The sequence below is a fragment of the Myotis daubentonii genome, chromosome 1, assembly GCF_963259705.1.
Source record: "Myotis daubentonii chromosome 1, mMyoDau2.1, whole genome shotgun sequence".
Lineage (NCBI taxonomy): Eukaryota > Metazoa > Chordata > Mammalia > Chiroptera > Vespertilionidae > Myotis > Myotis daubentonii.
Genome location: NC_081840.1, coordinates 65885396 through 65906304, shown reverse-complemented (window position 1 = coordinate 65906304; position 20909 = coordinate 65885396). Strand labels below are relative to the sequence as shown.

The 20909-nt window shown below is 43.5% G+C and overlaps 2 protein-coding genes across 18 annotated transcripts in view; both read left to right on the top strand.

Moving 5' to 3' along the window:
• MGA (MAX dimerization protein MGA) overlaps positions 1 to 6958 on the top strand; it is a 136123-nt gene extending 129165 nt beyond the window's left edge. For all 17 annotated transcript variants that reach the window (XM_059704652.1, XM_059704749.1, XM_059704646.1 and 14 more), the window contains one exon: positions 3149 to 6958. In XM_059704652.1, coding sequence (XP_059560635.1) covers positions 3149 to 4425 — 1277 coding nt within the window. In that variant the 3' untranslated portion in view covers positions 4426 to 6958. The remainder of the gene's footprint in view (positions 1 to 3148) is intronic.
• Positions 6959 to 12393: 5435 nt separating this feature from the next.
• Positions 12394 to 20909, top strand: part of MAPKBP1 (mitogen-activated protein kinase binding protein 1) — a 58786-nt gene continuing 50270 nt past the window's right edge. The window contains exon 1 of the mRNA XM_059704612.1: positions 12394 to 12522. Within this exon, the coding sequence (XP_059560595.1) occupies positions 12406 to 12522 (117 nt within the window). The 5' untranslated portion in view covers positions 12394 to 12405. The remainder of the gene's footprint in view (positions 12523 to 20909) is intronic.

The following is a 20909-nucleotide window of genomic DNA, read 5'->3' as shown; positions in this document are numbered from 1 at the left end:
TGTTCACTTCAAACTGCCTGGCTGCCGGCCGCCATCTTGGCTGGCAGTTAATTTGCATATCACCCTGATTAGCCAATGGGAAGGGTAGCGGATGTACGGCTAATTACCATGTTTCTCTTTTATTAGATAGGACCAGCCTGATACAGTTTGAACACCACTTGCTTTTGGGGATAAGAAGTAGAAGTGGAAAAGTCTCACTTTGGTGATTTAGGTTTTAGGCACCTAGATTTCTATTAGGGTACAAGGATATCCTTACTACTAGCAATACTGCTAAACAGCCTAGAGGTGTCATTCAGTTCTGCCTATGGGGCTTCACTTTCCCCTCAGAATAGTTAATTGGGTGAACAGAACGAAGATGCATGTCTGCGGCAAGATAAAGAATTAACTTGGGGAGCATTTCTATAAAATAATTAAATGGAACTTTTATTAAGGATGGAATATCAAATACCATTTTTTTTGTGTTATGTTTGTAAGGTTAGGGTTTAAATTAGGGTTAGTGTTAGGGCTAGTGCTAAGGCTAGGGTTATGGTTAGGTTTTAGGATCTCAAATACCAGTTGTTTTTATTGGATTTTACATATTGTTAGGCTAGGTCTATAATTTGAAGGACAGATTTCTTTTTATCTTTTTGATAAAAATAGACTGGAATTTTTTTTTTAAGCAGTATCCATATATATTTTTTTAAATTAAATCTTTATTGTTCATATTATTACAGTTGTTCCTCTTTTTTCCCCCCATAGCTCCCCTCCACCTGGTTACCCCCCCACCTTCCGCGCTTACCCCCCGCCCCCCATCCATAGGTGCATGATTTTTGTCCAGTCCCTTCCCGCATCCCACACACGCCTTTCCCCTCCAAGAATAGTCAGTCCACTCCCTTTCTATGCCCCTGATTCTGTTATAATCACCAGTTTATTCTGTTCATCAGATTATTTATTCACTTGATTTTTAGATTCACTTGTTGATAGATGTGTATTTGTTGTTCATAATTTGTATCTTTACCTTTTTCTTCTTCTTCCTCTTCTTAAAGGATACCTTTCAGCATTTCATATAATATTGGTTTGGTGGTGATGAACTCCTTTAGCTTTTCCTTATCTGTGAAGCTCTTTATCTGACTTTTCAATTCTGAATGATAGCTTTGCTGGATAAAGTAATCTTGGTTGTAGGTTCTTGGTATTCATCACTTTGAATATTTCTTGCCACTCCCTTCTGGCCTGCAAAGTTTCTGTTGAGAAATCAGCTGACAGTTGTATGGGTACTCCCTTGTAGGTAACTGACTGTCTTTCTCTTGCTGCTTTTAAGATTCTCTCTTTGTCTTTTGCTCTTGGCATTTTAATGATGATGTGTCTTGGTGTGGTCCTCTTTGGATTCCTTTTGTTTGGGGTTCTCTGTGCTCCCTGGACTTGTAAGTCTATTTCTTTCACCAGGTAGGGGAAGTTTTCTGTCATTATTTCTTCAAATAGATTTTCAATATCTTGCTCTCTCTCTTCTTCTGGCACCCCTGTAATTCTGATGTTGGTACGCTTGAAGCTGTCCCAGAGGCTCCTTACATTATCTTCGTATTCTGGGGTTCTTTTTTCATTTTGATTTTCCAGTTGGGTGTTTTTTGCTTCTTCGTATTTAAAAATCTTTGACTTGATTCTTGCGATCTTCTAGTCTGCTGTTGGAACTCTGCATAATATCCTTTATTTCAGTCAGTGTATTCTTAATTTCTAGTTGGTCCTTTTTCATAACCTTGAGGGTCTCACTACATTTATTGGCGGTCTCACCAGACTTTTTGAGGCTCTCATTAAGTTTATTGGCGGTTTCTAGAAAGTTCTTGAAAAACCTTAAAAGTGTGGTTTTGAACTCTATATCCAGTCGTTTGCTTTCCTCCATTTCTGTCATTTGTGACCTGTTTCTTTGTCTCCGCATTTTTTATGCTTCCCTGTGTTGGTAGAGTGGTTTTGTGTGCTAGGTGTCCTATTGGGCCCAGTGGCTCAGCCTCCCCAATTACCTGAGGTGGACACTCTTGGTGCACCCCTTTGTGGGCTTTGTGCACAGTCTTATTGTAGTTAAGCCTTGATTGTTGTAGGTATCACTGGGAGGAGTTGACTTCCAGGCCAATTGGCTGTGAGAATCAGCTGTTGTCTATGGTAGGAGAACTTCTGTGCTGAAGACACCCTTATGAGGCAAGACTTGCTTCAGTGGAGCTTTGGTGCTCACTGAGTCTGCCCCCTGAGTGTGTCCGTTATGGATCTTAGGAGTTGTAATTGGATGGTCCCACTCTGACCACTGGGTACACTGGCTCTTGGATCTAAGGAGGTGCTAATCTAGCCTCTGCCTGAGGCTACCCAGCAGGAGCTACAAGGAGATCTGCAGATTCCTCTTCCTTGTTTGGGGTTTGGAGGTGCCCAAATGAGGCCCAGCTGTGAAGTAATGCAAGCTGCTGTGGGGCCTTGGGCCTTCTCTTGGAAGTTCTGGGTCTGTCTGGCCCAGCTGCAGTTTGTTAGGTAATTTTCAGATTGCAAAGGGCCAGGGCATTCATATGCAAAAGCCTCTGCTGCAGCTTGGGTGGGGCGGGGTCTCAGGGAATCAACAGGGTGGAGCATACAGCTATGGCTGATCCTCAGCCCTGCCCTAAGGGGCCCCGTGTCTCAGTGTCCCGGTAATTGCTCCAAGCACCTCTGAGAGAAAGCCGCCCTCGAGTTCTGAGTTCTGCCCGCTGCCAGACAGTCCAGTTTCTCCCCGTATGAGTCTAGGTCCCCAGAGACTCACCCAGAACTGAAGTTCAGAGCAGTCGGGGGCTTGTGACTCCCTCCCGATTCAAAAAGACAGCCGCGTCCTCAGTTGCCAGCCCTTGCCGGGTGCGCCTCCGTATCTCTGCACTTCCACACCTCCTCTGAGTCTCAGTGTGCTTTTCTCTTTCCTTCTAGTTGTAGAATTTCCACTCAGCCAGCCTTCCTGTGGTTCTGGATGATGTCCGTTTTGTCTTTTCGTTGTGTTTTTGAATTTGTTGTGGGAGGCAGCAATTTCCGGTGTTTACCAATGCCGCCATCTTGGTTTCTCCTCTAGACTGGAATTTTTTAACTACAATTTTCCAAATGGTCATTGGGTATGAATGAGAGAGATGCTTACTACTGTAGATCTAAATGAAATTTTTTTCTCTCCTAGAAAATGATGACTTATTTATGATGCCAAGAATTGTTAATGTGACATCCCTGGCCACAGAGGGAGGTTTGGTAGATACCAGTGGCAGCAAATATTCTCATGAAGTTCCTGATGGCAAGTCACCTGACCACCTGAAAAACACTGTCAGGAATGAAGATAACTCCTTTGAAGATTCAGGTAGAATCTCTTCCAGAGGCAACCATAGAGGTGGCAGAATGGCATTGGCTCCAACACAGGGTTTTCTAGCAAATAAAGATTCTGGTTTTCCACAAATGGTTGATGTTTCCAGTGTGCAAGAAGCACAAGAGTTCTTACCCAAAAGGATTTCTGGTAATACGAGAGGGATTCAGTATAAATGGAAAGAGAGTGGATCAAGACGGGAGAGACTGAAGCCAAAGGAGTCTTCATTTCATAAATTAAAAATGAAAGATCTGAAAGACTCAAGCATAGAGATGGAACTAAGAAAGGCAGCATCAGCTATAGAGGAAGCAGCACTGGATCCCAGCGAACTGCTAACTAACATGGAAGATGAGGATGATACGGATGAGACACTCACTTCTCTGCTCAATGAGATTGCCTTTCTTAATCAGCAACTAAATGATGACTCTGTTAGCCTGGCGGAACTGCCCAGCTCTATGGATACAGAGTTCCCAGGGGATGCTCGACCGGCTTTCATCAGTAAGCATCCTCCTGGGAACAGAGCAAGTTTCCAGATTGGCCACTTGGGTACTGGTGTGAAAGAGTTGCCTGATGTACAAGGAGAGAGTGACTCTGCCAGTCCCCTCCTCTTGCACTTGGAAGATGATGACTTTTCTGAGAATGAAAAACAAATTGTAGAACCAGCCTCTGAGCCAGATGTCCTTAAGATTGTTATTGACTCAGAGATAAAGGATTCCCCTCTCTCCCACAGGAAAGTCAGTGATGGAGGGAAGGGTACTTCTAGTATCCCTGCAGAGTCTGAAAATATTTCCTCACCCCCCATTCTACACATGAAGGCTGGCCTAGAGAACAGCATTACAGATACTGTGTGGAGGCCTATGCCAAAGTTGGCACCTCTGGGTTTAAAAGTAGCTAATCCTTCCAGTGATGCAGATTGTCAGAGTCTCAAGGTGATGCCTTGTTTGGCACCTGTAGCTGCCAAAGTTGGGTCAGTTGGACACAAAAGAAACTTAATAGGGAATGACCAGGAAAGCCGGGAGAGCAAGGTGATGCCTACATTGGCACCTATTGCGGTCAAATTGGGCAACTCTGGGGCCTCATCAAGTTCTGCAGGGAAATGAACTTAATGGTCCTTAGGCAGAAATCAGGCTGTGAGGGGAAACCTCCTTTCTCTGCTGGCATCTGTTTATTTGTGTCATGGAACTGTGATCCTTGACTTCGATGCAGTGGATAATGGTAGAGAAAGGGATAGGTTGCTGACCTTGGTGTAAGAAATTACTATTATGAAATTCTAATCATGTTAAAATGTGTTACCTCATTTGTGGTGCTGGGTCTCCTCATCCTCTCTAAGATGTGATTGATCCATTGCTGAACATGAGGTGTTCCTTTCACCTAAGGAATTCATAAGATTCTAGATCCATAGTGGTTTTCTAGTTCCCTACGAGATAAAAAGCTGCTTGAGACTTCAGACCTGCTATGGACTGAACTGTAGTTTGATAGCTATGGTTTAGGTGTGAAATCCAAGGGAGGTGATGCACTTGTGCAGAAGGATCCAGAAAATAGAGTTTCCAGTTGGTGTTTTAAAAGCAGGTGGAGAGGAATGGGATAACATGGAATACCAAAGTGAATACTTTGTGGCATTCAGCAAAATTCTCCCTTTCATATCCCAGACAACTTCCATTCCTTCACATTTTCAATAAGAATTATCAATCCAAGTCTTTTGGCAAATTAGGAATGCTTTTAACTTTTATTACTAAGATAATTATTCTGAGATGTTAAAACAAACACACACACACAAGGGAGAACCTAGTTCTCCCTTATTGTCTTGGGCACTGAAAAGACCATTTCACAGGACCAGGGATTTTCACCTGGAATATATATTTTGGAGGTAGGCATAGAGGGAGCCCTCCCCCTTTCACAAATCATGTCACTCAGGAGATAACTAAAATGAAAAGCATTCCCTCCCGAGACCAGAGACTGGCCAAAATAAAAAACTGTGGGGCTGGATATTTCCCAAAGCAAACCAGCCTCCTGGTGCTTGAAGGTTTCATTCATTACCTGCACAGGATGTTAAGTAAAGAAAAGTCACAGAAGGCACTCTTTACCAGGGAAATAAGGCAGTATTTGAATCAAGATATATTTTTTATTATCTGCTACCATGGATTCAATGATCTGTAGAGCTTTTTCACTCAGCTGTCAGGGTATGAAGGACTGACAGCCTGTAAAGATGAAGATATTTATATTTTTGTATAGTTGTTTTGACAGATTTCTCAAAGGCTGAAGTTTTCAACCTAGAAGATGAGATTTGTATTGAGTATAGAAATGATGTTTCCTATCTAGTTTGTAAATAATCATGGTGCACTTGAGGGGTCTCTTGGGAACTCCCGGGGGCAAGAATCACTATTCTGAAAATGTATAGACTGGGATTTAGCTGCTACATTTTGCCTTTCTTAAATAATTATATTTTGGAATGTAACCCATGTTCTGTCTTCATTGACAGGATTTGCTTGTGTTGTTAAACACTAACACAAGAGCTTCCAGTGCCTGGGCTGTGCCTAGGTGATGCTATTTCTTCTACATCCCCTGCCGCCTTTATCCCAAATCCCATTCAGTGTATCTTCAGACCTAGGTTGTGAGACCAACTTTGGAATGGTTCTAGCCAGTAAATTACTACTTTCATGGTTGGTTCCCTTTCTAGTAACTCTGGTAATCAACAGATGGAAAAGGGTGGAAAACTTTCCTCTGCAAATTGCAGTGGGAGCAAATTCTTTGTTTTGTGCTACTTGCCTTTCTACACCTTGCTCATCTAGCATTCAACTTTCCCTCCTCTAAGGTTACTGAAGAAGCTTGAAGTAGGTAATGAGTGCTTCTCATTATCCTTCCCACTCCCCTCTACCCAGCAGATTTCATTCATGCCTTAGCCAAGGAGTCCAGCACCTGTCTTCCCTGCTAATAATTGTCCTTGGAGATGCTAGTACTTTAATCTAGGTATAGCAGTTTCCCGTTATTTCCTTGCTCATCTTGTCCTCACATTTCCTCCTGACTTCCCAAAGCTCTTGTTATGCCTTTTGAGAGTCAGCCAAGGAACAGGCAAGTGAGTGGATAATCCTCAGGAAAAGAAGGACCATTCTGCTTCTGAACACTGTTCCCTTTTTTATAGACAAACAGGTAGTCAGTTCTTAATGGAAAGATATTTGACTATTTATGAGAGTTGTAATAACATGGAAATAAGAGGTAATTCCCGGTGTTCAAGGAAGGCTGCAGATGTCATTACAAACCCCCAAGATCATGGTGTTTTCAAGACCTCTTAGAGTTAAGAAGATATCAGGGCTATTTTGAGGAGGGCTCAGTCTTCAGAACAATCCTGAAGTTTGACAGAAACTTAAAAAAATCCAAAAACTTTACCCTTTAACCTTACCCCCAGGAGAAAATGATCTATGAAAATTACATGTGTGATTATGAAAGATGTAGTTGAGCAAGAGAAATTGAGGAATCTGGAGAATAGCGCTCACCCTAACTCTATAAGAAGCATGATCTCAGTAGACCAATAATTCGCCTTTTTATACATCTGTAAATAAATGGAATGTTTTTAAGAATATAATTATGTCAGATTTAGCCTTTTCTTTTATATATTAAATATATATCTTTCCTTTTCTGCTTTTGAAAAATGACTATTTTTTTAGAAATCCAAGAACAGAAGAAGTTTGGTGAGTGGAAGGCAGAATGTGTGAACTTGAAAGAAATAAATTGGTTATAATAAATAAAGCAGGTCTTGGTGTTGGGAAGTTTGTACTGGGTTCGAGTAGAGAATCCTAATGCCTCGAGTCATATTTGAGAGAGGTACCACTGAAGTAGGTTTATCATAAGTATTCCTTAACTGTTTTCAAAATTGACATGCCATTTGAGGGAATTTTGGTGTTCTAATTCTTGAAGCATGTTTTACATGGAGACTTCAAAATTTTGTACAACTTGACGGCAAGTATATATCAAGAAATTGTTCTACAGTGAAGAAAGGCTAGCCTCATAATACCAATGTGTGTGTGGGTAATATGCCCGTTGCCATTGGTAATAACAGGACATAAATACCGTCTTAGCAGGTAAGGACAATAGATGATCTTTAAAAAAATTGTTTTTAAATTGATTTTAGAGAGTGGAAGGGAGAGAGAACCCACAGCCTTTTGGTGTATGGTAGGATGACGCTCTAACCAACTGTGCCACATTGGCCAGGACACAATAGATGATCTTAAGATATATGTAAACCAGTATCACGATTTATAAAAGTGTTTTTATTAAAGGAATCCTTTAGATTGAACTACTCTAGGTCACAGATCAAGTCCAGTTATATAAACAAATTATGTTGTGTAATTTTATAGTAAATGCACGTCTTTTTTTCCCAGAATTATGGATGAAATACCCGACAATAGGCCTTTCAATAGTAAGTTTGAAAATGTTCTGAATACAGAAGGCAGACAATCCATGTTATTTGGGCAGTTCAGTAGTATAATTTCTCCCCACCTCCCTAATTATACTGGTTGAGATAGTCTAATGCAGTGGTCGGCAAACTGTGGCTCAATAAACCGCGGCTCATGAGCCACATGCAGCTCTTTGGCCCCTTGAGTGTGGCTCTCCCACAAAATACTGGCTCTTCCACAAAAATACTGACTTCTGCGCATGGGCCACGAAGTTTCAATCACACTGTACGTGCGCGCCCGCACGTGGTATTTTGTAGAAGAGCCACACTCAAGGGGCCAAAGAGTCGCATGTGGCTCACGAGCCGCGGTTTGCTGACCACGGGTCTAATGGAATGGTGTCAGGTGAATTGAGAGATAAAAGCACTTTGAAGATGGGTCTAAAAATGATAACCTGTATTCCTCCCAGAAGATTTTAAAAAAAGCAGTGCACAGAGTAGGCACATTTTCAGGTACTTTTTATAGAGAATGATAACCAAGAATCAGAATACATTTCTTGCACAAAATTGCTGATTTTGAAGCAAGTACTTCTAAGAGCATCAATATTTAATGTATTGCCCTATATAATAAAAGCCTAATATGCTGAGTGTCCAGTCTTCCGGTTGGCTGTTCAACCAACCAAACCGTAATATGCTAATGATATGCTAAGGCCGCTCAACCACTTTCTATGACATGCTCTGACCACCAGGGGGCAGGCAGTTGACTGGCCGACCAGTTGTTATGACATGCACTGACCATCAGGGGGCAGATGCTCTGACTTAGGTTAGCTTGCTGCTGGGGTCCAGCCGATCAGGGCTTAGCGAGACGGGCCGGACACACCCTGGAGCCCTCCTGCGGTCCCTTCCTGGCTGGCCAACTTCTCGTGGCCCTCCCCGGCCCAAATTGTGCACCTATGAGGTCACGGCCTGGCCTGCGCCCTCTCGCAATCCAGGACCCCTCAGGGAATGTCGGAGAGCAGGTTTCGGCCTGATCCCGCAGGCCAGGCCAAGGGACCCCACTGGTGCATGAATTTGTGCACTGGGCCTCTCCTCTCTCTCTCTATATATATAATGCAAAGTGCCCCCTGGGGAGTTCTGGGAGACTGGGAGTTAGATCACTTGCTATGACTGTGCTGACCACCAGGGGTGGCGCAGAATGAAGGCAGGCCCCTGCTGGCAGCTGGAAGACCCCAAATTGGCCCTGATTGCCGGCCAGGCCTAGAGACCCTATCCGTGCACGAATTTTGTGCACCAGGCCTCTAGTGTCCAATAAAATTTTACATGAACATGAATGGCTGGATGCAGAGAAAATTAAAGATGAGGTACATGGCCTCACTGCCATTTGGAAACAAAATGATTGATCAAAAATGCATTTTTGAAATTAGAATTTTGATATATATATGTAACTTGAATTGAGGTATAATTGTATATTAAATTTGAACTACAAAAGATGTAAATGTTGAGTAATAGTGATGCAAGTGTGTGTGGAATATGATGAGATGGTTAAAAACTGGGTTGACTTGGGAATTCTGAGACAAATCTAAGCTCTACTAAATTCGCTTTAGTAAACTCTTAGAGTTTAAGTAGGAATGCAGTCTTGGAAGCACTGTTTTGAGATTCATCTTGTTTCCAACTGCAAGCATTGGTCTCAGCTGTCCTACAGTGCCTTGCATATAAAGGTGCTAAATAAATATTTGAATTGGTGAGCAAGTTACTGTAGCTTGTTAGTTTTCAATGATCTTATAAGTGCACCTATTGGCATGTTAAATCTAGGCTGAAGTTTTAAAATCTGGTCTAATGAGCATAGTGCAAAACAGACAAGTGTATACATCTTTCTTAGGCACCTTTTTAAGAGTGACAACCATATACATGTTTAGGACATACACAAGCAGAATAAAAAGTGAAATAGTGTGTGGATGGTCAACTGCATTGTGAAGGGTGGGGTGGCAAGTATTTAACTTGGAGAAAAAAGGAATAAGGCTTCTATTCCACGGCCTGGGACTATTATTTTCTGAGGAATTCATGAAGCTTGAGAACAGCCCTATTCACATACTGGCACTTCAAAGGCTGCCTGGTACGTACCTAGACAATAAAGGTTTGACTAAATTGTGAAGAATGAAAGATAAATGTGGTTTTGGCTCTAGGCTAGAAGTATCTGAACTTACACTAAGTTGCTTTTCAGCTTGATAATCTTAGACATTGAAAAGCAGAGCTTGAATTTGCCTCTGTAACTTCAGCTTCAGATGAGAGTAATTTGGGAAACATTTTCTCTACGGAGATAAACCCGTGTAGCACTGGACAGGGAATGACCAATGATACTCTGTAAACCCATTTTACTTGGCCATGAGTGAGAAAACCACTAGTGGGCAAAAAAGTGATCTGGAGAGAAATAGGGACCACTTCTATGGCCGTTGTTGGGAATGCAGCACACAAGTAAGGACACCAGGTGGCACCATTAGTGTTACATTGGCTCCTACCACTGTAAAATGACAGGAGTCAAATGGACCAACTCCCATTTCCTGACTCTTGTCTTCTTCCTCCAGATTTGGGGAATATGTGAATATCATTTTACAATTTCATTACACCTGCAGTGCATGGTCGAAGGGAAAGGGAAGTCTCATGCCTCTGGCAGCTATTGCCAATTTGTCTTCTAGGAGGCCACTTGATCTGTGAGCTTTACAGATCTTGTTTTTAATGCATGGTTAGAGTACACCCAAGTACATAGCTAACAGCCTTGATGTTACAATGTAGAGTACACACAAGGACATACCTATTTTGCCACTTGGCTGTACAAGACCCACCCTCAGCTGTCCTACAGTGCCTTGCATATAAAGGGTTTAGGGGTTCTTCACTCTTACGTGTCCAAGTGTTCCAAGGATCTGGGTAGGTTGAGACAAATGCTTCTATTTCTCCGGCTTGGGCTTACCTTTTCATAAGGCAATTTCTTGAAGTAGTAACGAGGCAGAAAGACTCCTAGAAAATAAACTCAATGCAGAGACACCTGTGGAATGCTGTAAAGTTATTTTATTTCTGTGCACGCCCTCAACTCCCATGAGCAAAAGCTAAAACTCTGCTACAACTAGTCAGCAAGCTTGACAGTGACCTCACCAAAGCAGTACAATAATAGGGGGAAAGTTTTACGAGTGGATTTTGATAGGAATAAGGAAAAGCACTGGAGCAACAAAGTCCTGGTTAACGCAGGGCGAGAGCGCGATGGGACTTGGAAGGTTAAAGAAACCTTGAAACAAGTATCTCATAGGAACATATACTTTCCTTTTTCCTCCCCCACATGCCTAACGCTCTATCCAAGGCAATCCTCTTCCTCCCCTTTCTCCCAACACGGCCAATTAGGTTGCCCAGTTAGTAACGCTTCTTAGCAATCGAAAACTTAGCAGCGGTCGCCAAACTTTCGGACCTCACGGATCCCCGGTGTTCCGCGGACCACCGGTTGGCGACCGCTGCTCCAGAGTCATATCCACGTAGGTCAACGCGCCGGGTGGCGGCGAACAACTATTGTAACCGCTCGGAGTCCCAGCGCTTGGGGTCGATGCGGAGCAGAGCCTCTGCCGGTGTCGCATTTCTGTAATTCTGAGCGAGGAGTTCGGTTCGGTTCCGGTCCCTCGGGCCTATCAGATCCCAACCTTGGCACCACTGGGGCGTAGTTGCCGTCTTGGGGCTCTGGGGAGTGCACTTTCCCGGGGAACCAGGCCTCCTCACACCATAAAAGGCCTGGCTCTTTCCAGTCCGAAGCCGAGCTGCGCCGACCTTTCTCCGGGAGGAATACCCGCCGCGACGACGTGCGGGATCGCGATTCTCGAGTCGCAGGTCCCGGCGTCCTCGCCCGCCCACGGGCTCCGCCCCACACACCTTATTCGTTCGCTCCCGGAACGCCCTCGGCTGCAGACCGCACCCTCTCGCCTCCGCTCCGCCTGCCTCGGCGGGAGCTGGGCCTCGGCGCTACTTCGCGTTTTGAGCCGCTTGTGCCGCCATAGCTGCTGCCGCCGCTGCGGCCGCGGAGCTGAAATCGCCGAGCGCGATGCCTGAGGGCGCTGTGAGCGTGGCGGGCCCCGGGCCCCGGGGCTGGTGAGGCTGGGTCCGAGCGGGGGCGCTGGCGAGTAGCCGGGGCTGCTAAGGGAGGGGAAAGAGGAAGGTCCAGGGCCCCAGTGGAGGGCTCCCGAGGGTCGGGTGGGGGCGGGAGGCTCCAGGGGCAGAGCGGTGGCCGGGCCACAGCGAGCCCCGCGGTGCCGAGTGCCCTGCGGCCGCTGGCGCAGGTCCCCAGGCCCCCGAGGGGTCCGGTGGCCGCGGCGGCGGCGTCCTGCCGTGAACGCTGCAATTGCCATGGGGACAGTTGGGCATTAACGGGGACCAGGCCGGCTAGCAGGTACACCCTGCGGGGGCCCGTCCCTCCTCCCATTCCAACGCCCCCGGCAGGCACGGGCCTAGGGAACCGCGCCGGGTGTGCAGGCGGGAATGTGGGTGAAGAGCGCTGCCCGGAGGTGAGCGCGGCGGACGCTGCCGGGCAGCCGGTAAGGTGGCCTCCCGCCGTCTCAGGCCAGCGAGAGCGCGGACGGGGAGACCCTGCGGAGTGGACAGGCAGCGCTGCTGTTGAGGCAGGTCCCGGAGTGTGCCAGGAACTGTCCAGGGACTCCGCACCATGATGGCCGTGGAGGGGTCGACCATTACCAGCCGGCTCAAGAACCTGCTGCGATCCCCATCCATCAAACTACGCCGGAGCAAGGCAGGCAGCCGGCGAGAGGACCTCGGCTCCAAGGTGAGTCCTCGTCCGGGAGCCGCCTTTCCCCGGCCCTCCCCTCCTTGGCTCCGTGTTCTTCTCTCGCCGTAACTCTTTCTGGGGAAAGAGGAGAATTAGACGGTCCTGTGGCTCCCAAGGGTCGAGTGTGCCCGTCTCTGCCCTTCCGGAAAGCAATGGTTTAGTTTTAGGTTAAAGGAGAAATAGCAGCAGGGGTGGGCGTGCTGAGATGCGTTCATGGAGAAAGGATTGGGAGGAAGGCAACCTGGGTCAATTCACTACAAACGACGTCTGTGCTCGGGGAAGCAGGTGATGTGCTGTGCCGCCGCCGGTTCCCTTCTTGGAAGAGAGCAGTGGGATCCCATCTGGGAAGGGCTAAGCTGTGACTAAATGTAGCTGCAGGTGTTAGTGCCATAGCTGGGTTATGTAAGACAGTAGTAGCATAAAGAAATACGCTAGACTGCCCAGCTGGTGTAGCTCAGCAGTGGAGTGTCCATCCCGGAGCCAAAAGGTCACACCAGTTTGATTCTGGTCGGGGCACATGCCGGGTTGAGGGCTTGCCCGCCAGTAGGGGGCATGCAGGAGGCAGCCAGTTGACAGCGTTCCTCTGTCATCGATGTTTCTCTCTCTCGATCCCTCTCCCTTCCTCTCTAAAACCAATTAACATAAAAAAAGGAAAGAAACATGCTAGAACACCTAGTCTGAGGAATTGGCTTGGCAAATGCTCTTCCCTGGGGTCAAAATATATTTATTTGGCCAAAACCGGTTTGGCTCAGTGGATAGAGCGTCAGCCTGCGGACTGAAGGGTCCCAGGTTCGATTCCGGTCAAGGGCATGTGCCTGGGTTGCGGGCATATCCCCAGTGGGAGATGTGCTGGAGGCAGCTGATCGATGTTTCTCTCTCATCGATGTTTCTAACTCTCTGTCTCTCTTCCTTCCTCTCTGTAAAAAATCAATAAAATATATTTTATATATATATATATATATATTTATTTGTCTCTTCAAGAAATCTAAATTAATTTAACCGGAGCTTCTTGACTTCTTAGGAATGATAACAGCAAAACAGTTCTGGTTTGCTCTTGAGCGTTGCTATTTCATTCACTATATGCCAGGAGCCACATGCCACCCTGCTGCCGCCCAGTGCCTCAGAGGCCAGTCCCTGTGCATCCACTCAGTTGTCTGGGTGTTGGCCTTTATGTTTTCTTCAACTGTGGTGAGGCCCACAACTTTGAAAATACAAAAGTTGGCTACATTTATTGAATCCCTGAGGGAATCTAGGGCTTTGTTCCCACAGGATTAGATTAGACCTATGTATATTAGCATTGTTTAAACAGAGTAGTAGCCTTGTGTGGTACAGGATTGCTACAGGGAGAGGCATTTGAGACCACAGTGTTTTACTGCCTTGTATCTCTTCAGAGATTAGTAAAGCCAATGAGAAATGATTGAGAGTGCTAATAGGGTTCTGGGAGGACTTAGCTCAGAAAGCTGTCCCTTAGTAGAACCTTACTTGAATTTAGTCAGAAGGTGAACAGCTTTTCTGTATATTTCTCAGAGGTCATATTAAATAAAAATTGGGCCTGGCCAGTGTGGCTCAGTGGTTGAGCATTGACTCATGAACCAGGAGTTCACGTTTGATTCCCAGTCAGGGCACATACCCAGGTTGGAGGCTCGATCCCCAGGAGAGGGCTTGCAGGAGGCAGCCGATCAATGATTCTCTCTCATCATTGATGTTCCTATCTCTCGCTTCCTCTCCCTGCTTCTCTGAAGTCAATAAAAAAAAAAAAAAAGATATATATTTTAAAAAGCTAAATCGAAATTGGCTACAAGGTTCCTTGGCAGTGAAGATAGTGACTTTTCCAAGGACTCTATTAATTGTTGTTCATATTCTCCAGATGCAGAATGGGCCAGAAACTTAGAAACTTTCTTGAGTTGATTCTGTTCACTCATTTTTTGTGTTGGGTCATTCTTAGTGCTACAAACACTTGTATTCTTGATTGGTAACTTGGCAATGACCAGCACTAGTAGAGCAATTTTCTCATATCTTTGTCCTCTTTTTCTGACCGAGAATGGTTTAGGTAGTATAAATGTATGATGGAAATTTAGTCTTCAGTGTTAATACTTACTGTAATTTTTGTCTGCGATCCAGAAGATATGATCATCATTCTTTAAAACTTCCCATGTTGTTCATTATTAATGCATTCAACAAATATTTATTGTACCTATTATGTGTGGAATCAGTGATGAGTAAAACATTCTTTGCCATCAAAGAGCTTGTGGCTTGTCAGACTTGTAGACAAATAATTACAACATGGTGTGGTAAGTGGTGCCCTAGAAGTATGCAAAAGGTGGTAATGGCGGCATAGGGGCGGGGACCTAAGGGGAATTAGGAAAGACTTCACAGAGGAAGGGATGCTTGAACTGTGAGTCCTGAGGCAAGAGGAGGAGAAGAGAAGCTCTCCAGGAAAACAGTGAAAAAAATCCCTGTTTCAAATAGGAATTCAGTACTTCAGACTTTCTTTTTTTAAAATCCTCACCTGCAGATATGTTTTTATTGATTTTTAGAGAGAGAGGAAGGAGGGGGGGGGGGGAGAGAAACATTGATTAGTTGCCTCATGTATGCACCACAACCTGGGGAATGAACCTGCAACCTAGGTATGTGCCCTGACCAGGAATCAAACCTGCAACATTTTAGTGTACGGGACGATGCTCCAGCCAGCTGAGCCACATGGCCATGGCAGTGCTTCAGACTCTGTTTGTTCTAGAGCTGTGGAAAAAGGAAATACTTACCTGACGTTGAAAGACCCTTCAGTGGTCTGACAGAGCAAGAGTACTTGCACATATCTTGAGTACTTACCCAAAAGTACTAGCTGTCTTTGTGGGCTTAGGACTCCACGGTATCTGACTCCTCACACTCCTTATTAAAGACTCCACCTAAGATGACTCTAAAAGCCTGCCTTGTGGTAACCCACATAAGATTTGGCGTATGAAGCTTTGTTAGCTGCTCTAATGTGTAGTGGCTGTGGGTAAACACAGTAACATTCAGAGAGCTTGTGATTCATGGACAACAGACTCTGAAATAAAATTTGAAGGCCAGGACATACGCCTTTTGGGGGGCGGGGAGCAAAGAAGGAAGTGACAGAGGGCCTTTATGTAGCTCTTACCTCAGATGGCCTGCAGCTTTGAATCATATTGTTCCTTCTATCTAAAGCAGGGGTCCTCAAACTTTTTAAACAGGGGGCCAGTTCACTGTCCCTCAGACCGTTGGAGGGCCGGACTATAGTTTAAAAAAAAACTATGAACAAATTCCTATGCACACTGCACATATCTTATTTTGAAGTAAAAAAACTAAACGGGAACAAATACAATATTTGTATTTGCATGTGGCCCGCGGGCCGTAGTTTGAGGACCCCTGATAAAGTAGCCTTTTCACTAAACTCTCCACTTATTTTTTAGGTCCAATTCTGTATTTACTGGAGCCATAAGGCCTTTTCTGACTGGGATTCTTCCCCGCCCCCCCCCCCCCCCCCCACCTTGGAACCAATTATTCTTTTATGTATGTCTTCATTTCCAAAGGTCAGGTGTAATGTTCTTTATTTCCTTTATATCACACTGTACTGTGTAAGATATGCAGTAAATACTAAATGGATGAGAAAAATTTAAAGATGTCAAATATGGTAGGGATAAATTTGGAATTCTAAAAGAATAGGAAATGATCAGGAGGAGTTGTGTGACCTCTTTAGAAGAGAAATCAAAATGTTGAAAAAGAAGTAGAGATGCAGCCTAGGTAGATGTGGAGGGCGTGAAAGAGACAGGGAACTACATATATGCAGAAAGTGGTGCTCATGAAAGGCTTTTTAATTAAGGAGAGACCTATTTTTAAAAGATGTTTAAAATACGGCTAAAAGCTGAAGTGAGATCTGTAGAGATGAGTATTTAAATTATTAGAGAGAGAGCAGATGAGAGCTGGGATTTTAAAACACTTCTCCAAGGAAGGTAATTCTCTGCAGTATAATAGGATTGGAAGTAATTTGAGGTTTTATGCTTTTTCTGCTGGGTCTTGATGAAGTGTAAAGTTACCAGTTGTAAACATCCTTCAACTTCGAGCCCTGTACAATTAATTATCCATTCTACTTCTCCCCTCAGTTGAGGATATATATATATGTGTGTGTGTGTGTGTGTGTGTGTGTGTGTGTGTATGTATGTGTATATATATATATATATATATATATATATATATATATATATTTATTTATTTATTTATTTATTTATTTATTTTTTTTAATGCCCTTGACCGGGATCGAACCTGGGACCTTTCAATCCGCAGGCTGACGCTGTATCCACTGAGCCAAACTGGTTAGGGCTTAAGACTATATTTTCCTTAAGAAGTAAATGTGTGTGCTCTTGATAGCTAGCCCTCCCTCTCTTTTTTTAAGTTTCTGAAAGATTTTTATGTGAAGGGAGCTGGGTTGTTTTTCTCTTTTAACAAAGGATAGAAATGGACTGAAGCCGAACAGGCAAGATTTAAGTTAGGGATACAAAAGCATTGCCTATGCTGGAGGGTTGTTAGATTTTGAAAAAGTAAGTGAAGGAGGTTTTGAAATTCTCCTCCTCCTTAATAGCCATTAATCCAGTCTAGGTTATATATCATCCCTTCTGGAAACAATGGGCAAGGCAACTTGCAGCTTGCTTTTGGTTATCAGTTTTTATGAATCTGAGTCTAATTAATTCTCATATCCCCCCCCCCCCCCGCACCTTTTTTCTCTCTCATTTTCTTGTCCAATTTTTCCTATCTAATTATATGGTGGTACTTTGAGCCTTTTAACATGTGACTCTGTGAGAGTTTGTGTAGGTGACTTTCATGGAGGAGGAGAAAATTGGCAGTAAATCTAATTTCAATTTTTGCTCAGGGTTTGAGCCCAGGTATTAGTATTGAGATTCTTTAATCCATCTATTTGGTAGTAGAGAAACATTTATTTTTAATTAATGTTTAAATGAAATCCTCACCCAAGGATATGTTTTTCATCCATTCTTGAGAGAAAGGAAGAAGGGGAGGGGGAGAGGGAGAAGGAGAGAGAGAGAGGGAGAGAGAGAGAGAGAGACATCAATGTGAGAGAGAAACATTGATTTGTTGCCTGCCTTACATGCCCTGACTGGGAATTGAACCTGTGACCCTTTGGTGCACAGGGTGATGATGCTCTAACCAACTGAACCACACTGACCAGGACAAAACATTTATTTTAAAAACATTTATGGATCATTGGCTCTAGCTTGATGGTTCTCACTTGGGGAAAGGGTCAGGAGGGCAGTGAGACATCGGAATACCTATGCAACATTTAAAAAATACACATTCCTGGGTCCCATCCTAGCTATATGGAATCAGAGCTGTGAATAAACTCTCGTCATTGATGTTCCTATCTCTCTCTGTGGGTAGAGTTTGATAGTTGTACATGTACTGTTACACCAGAAGCCTCCTGCTGGGGCTCTGATATCTGTTGGCTTCATACTTAAGTCCACATTGAGGCTTCTTGAGAATATGTAAAGCTAGCTCAGTTTTATTCTTCTCCTTGAGTAGTGTAAACATTTAAAAAAAAAATTTCCAGTTATCATTGACAAAATATTATATTGGTTTCAGGTGCACAAATAGTTATTAGACTTTTTTTAAAAATATATTTTATTGATTTTATGCAGAGAGGAAGGGAGAGAGATAGAGAGTTAGAAACATCTATGGGAGAGAAACATTGATCAGCCGCCTCCTGCACATCTCCTACTGGGGATGTGCCCGCAACCCAGGTACATGCCCTTGACCGGAATCGAACCTGGGACCCTTCAGTCCGCAGGCCGACGCTCTATCCACTGAGCCAAACCGGTTTCGGCTAGTTATTAGACTTTTATATCACTTATGAAGTGATCACTCTGATAAGTCTAGTACCCATGACACCATAAATAGTTATTACAATATTATTGACTATATTTTCTATGTTGTACTTTACTCTTTTTTTTATTGTTTAAAATATTACATGTCTCCTTTTTCTCCCCCATGGAACTCCCCCAGCCACTTCCACCCTGGAAGGAAAGCTCCCACAGCCCCAGTGTCTGTTCCATAGATTATGCTAATATGCATGCATACAAGTCCTTTGGTTGTTCTCTAACCTCCCCCCTGCCCTGCCTTCTCTCTGAGGTTGGACGGTCTGTTCAGTGTTATCTTGTCTCTGGATCTATTTTTGTTCATCAGTTTTGTTGTTCATTATATATCCCACATATGAGTGAGACCATGTGATATTTATCTTTCTCTGACCGGCTTATTTCGCTTAGCATAATGGTCTCCAGTTCCATCCATGCTGCTGCAAATAGTAAGAATTCCTTTTTTACACATATGTAATACCCTTTGTAATACTTTAAGCAATAAAAAATAAATAAATAAATTCCTTCTTTTTTATAGCAGCATAGTATTCCGTTGTGTAGATGTACCACAGTTTTCTAATCTACTCATCTGCTGATGGGCACTTAGGCTGTTTCCAAGTCTTAGCTATTGTAAATTGTGCTGCTATGACCATAGGAGTGCATATATCCTTTCTGATTGGTGTTTTGTTTCTTGGGATATATTCCTAGAAGTGGGATTACTGGGTCAAATGGGAGTTCCATTTTTAACTTTTTGAGGAAACTCCATACTGTTTTCCACAGTGGCTGCACCAGTCTGCTGTACTTTACATTTTTATGCTAGGTTTTTATAACTAGCAATTTGTACATCTTAAACCCTTCCCCTTCTTCACCCATCCCCCTTACACCCCTCTCATCCAGAAGTAATCATTTGTTCTTTTTATCTATGAGTTTGTTTCTGTTTTGTTTGTTCATTTATTTTGGTTTTTAGATTTCACATATAAGTGAAATCATATGTATTTGTTTTTCTCTGATTGACTTATTTCAGTTAGCAAAATACCCTCTAGGTCCATCCATGTTGTTGCAAATGGGAGATTCCATATTGTTTTTGTAGATGAGTAACATTCTGTTCCATGTATGACATCTTTTTTTTCTTTTTTTAAAAAAATATTTGTATTGATTTCAGAGAGGAAAGGAGAGGGAGAGAGAGATAGAAACATCAATGATGAGAGAGAATCATTGATGGGCTGCCTTGCCCCACACTGGGGATCCAGCCAGCCCCCTGGGGTGTGTGCCCTGACTGGGAATCGAACCATGACCTCCTGGTCCATAGGTTAACGCTCAACCACTGAGCCGTGCGCCGGGTTTCCTTTCTTTTCTTTTTTTCCATCACCATTTATCCTCCTTATACCCTCTTCCTCCTCTACCTACCATCCCCCTTCTGCCACTCCTGGCAATCACCACACTGTTGTCTGTGTCCATGAGTTCTTTCTCTCTTTTTTTTCTTTGCTCAATCCCTCCACCCCTTCTGTACCACATCTTCTTTATCCAGTCATCTATCAGTGGACACTTAGCTTACTTCCATAGCTTGCTTGTTATAAATAGTGCTGCAGTGAACATAGGGCTGCATATATCTTTTTGAATTAGTATTTTGGATTTCTTTAGATAATTATCCAAAAGTGGAATTGCTTGGTCATATGATAGTCCTATTTTTATTTTTTGAGGAACTTGCATACTGCTTTCCGTCGTGGCTGCTCCGGTTTATGATCCCACCAACAGTGTTCAAGGGTTCCTTTTTCTTCATATTCTTGCCAACACTTGTTGTTTGTTGATTTATTGATGATAGTCATTCTGACAGATGTGAGGTGATATCACATTGAGGTTTTAATTTGTATTTCTCTACTGATTAGTGATGTTGAGCATCTTTTCATATGTCTTTTGGTCATCTGTATGTCCTTTGGGAGAAATGTCTATTTGGGTCCTCGGCCCATTTTTTGAATTGGAGATTTGTTTTTTTGGAGGGTTAAGCTGTATGAGTTCCTTATATATTTTTGGATATTAACCCTTTATTGGAGGTGTCATTGGTGCATAACTTCTTCCATTCAGTAGGTTGTCTTTTTGTTTTGTTGATGGTTTCCTTCACTGTACAAAAGCTCTTCAGTATGATGTAGTCCCATTTATTTATTTTTTCTTTTGTGTCCCTTGCCGGAGGAAACATATTAAAAAAGATATTACTAAGAGCAATGCCAAAGAGTTTATTGCCTATGTTTTCTTCTAGGAGTTTTATGGTTTCAGGTCTTATATTTAAGTCTTTAATCCTTTTTGAGTTTATTCTTCTGTGTGCTATAAGAAAGTGGTCTAGTTTCATATTTTGAATGTATCTGTCTGGTTTTCTTACCACCATTTATTGAAGAGTCTGTCTTCACCCCATTGTATATATATATCTTGCCTCCTTTGTCATAGATTAATTGACCATATAGGTGTGGGTTTTTTCCTGGACTCTATTCTGGTCCATTGATTCATATGTCTGCT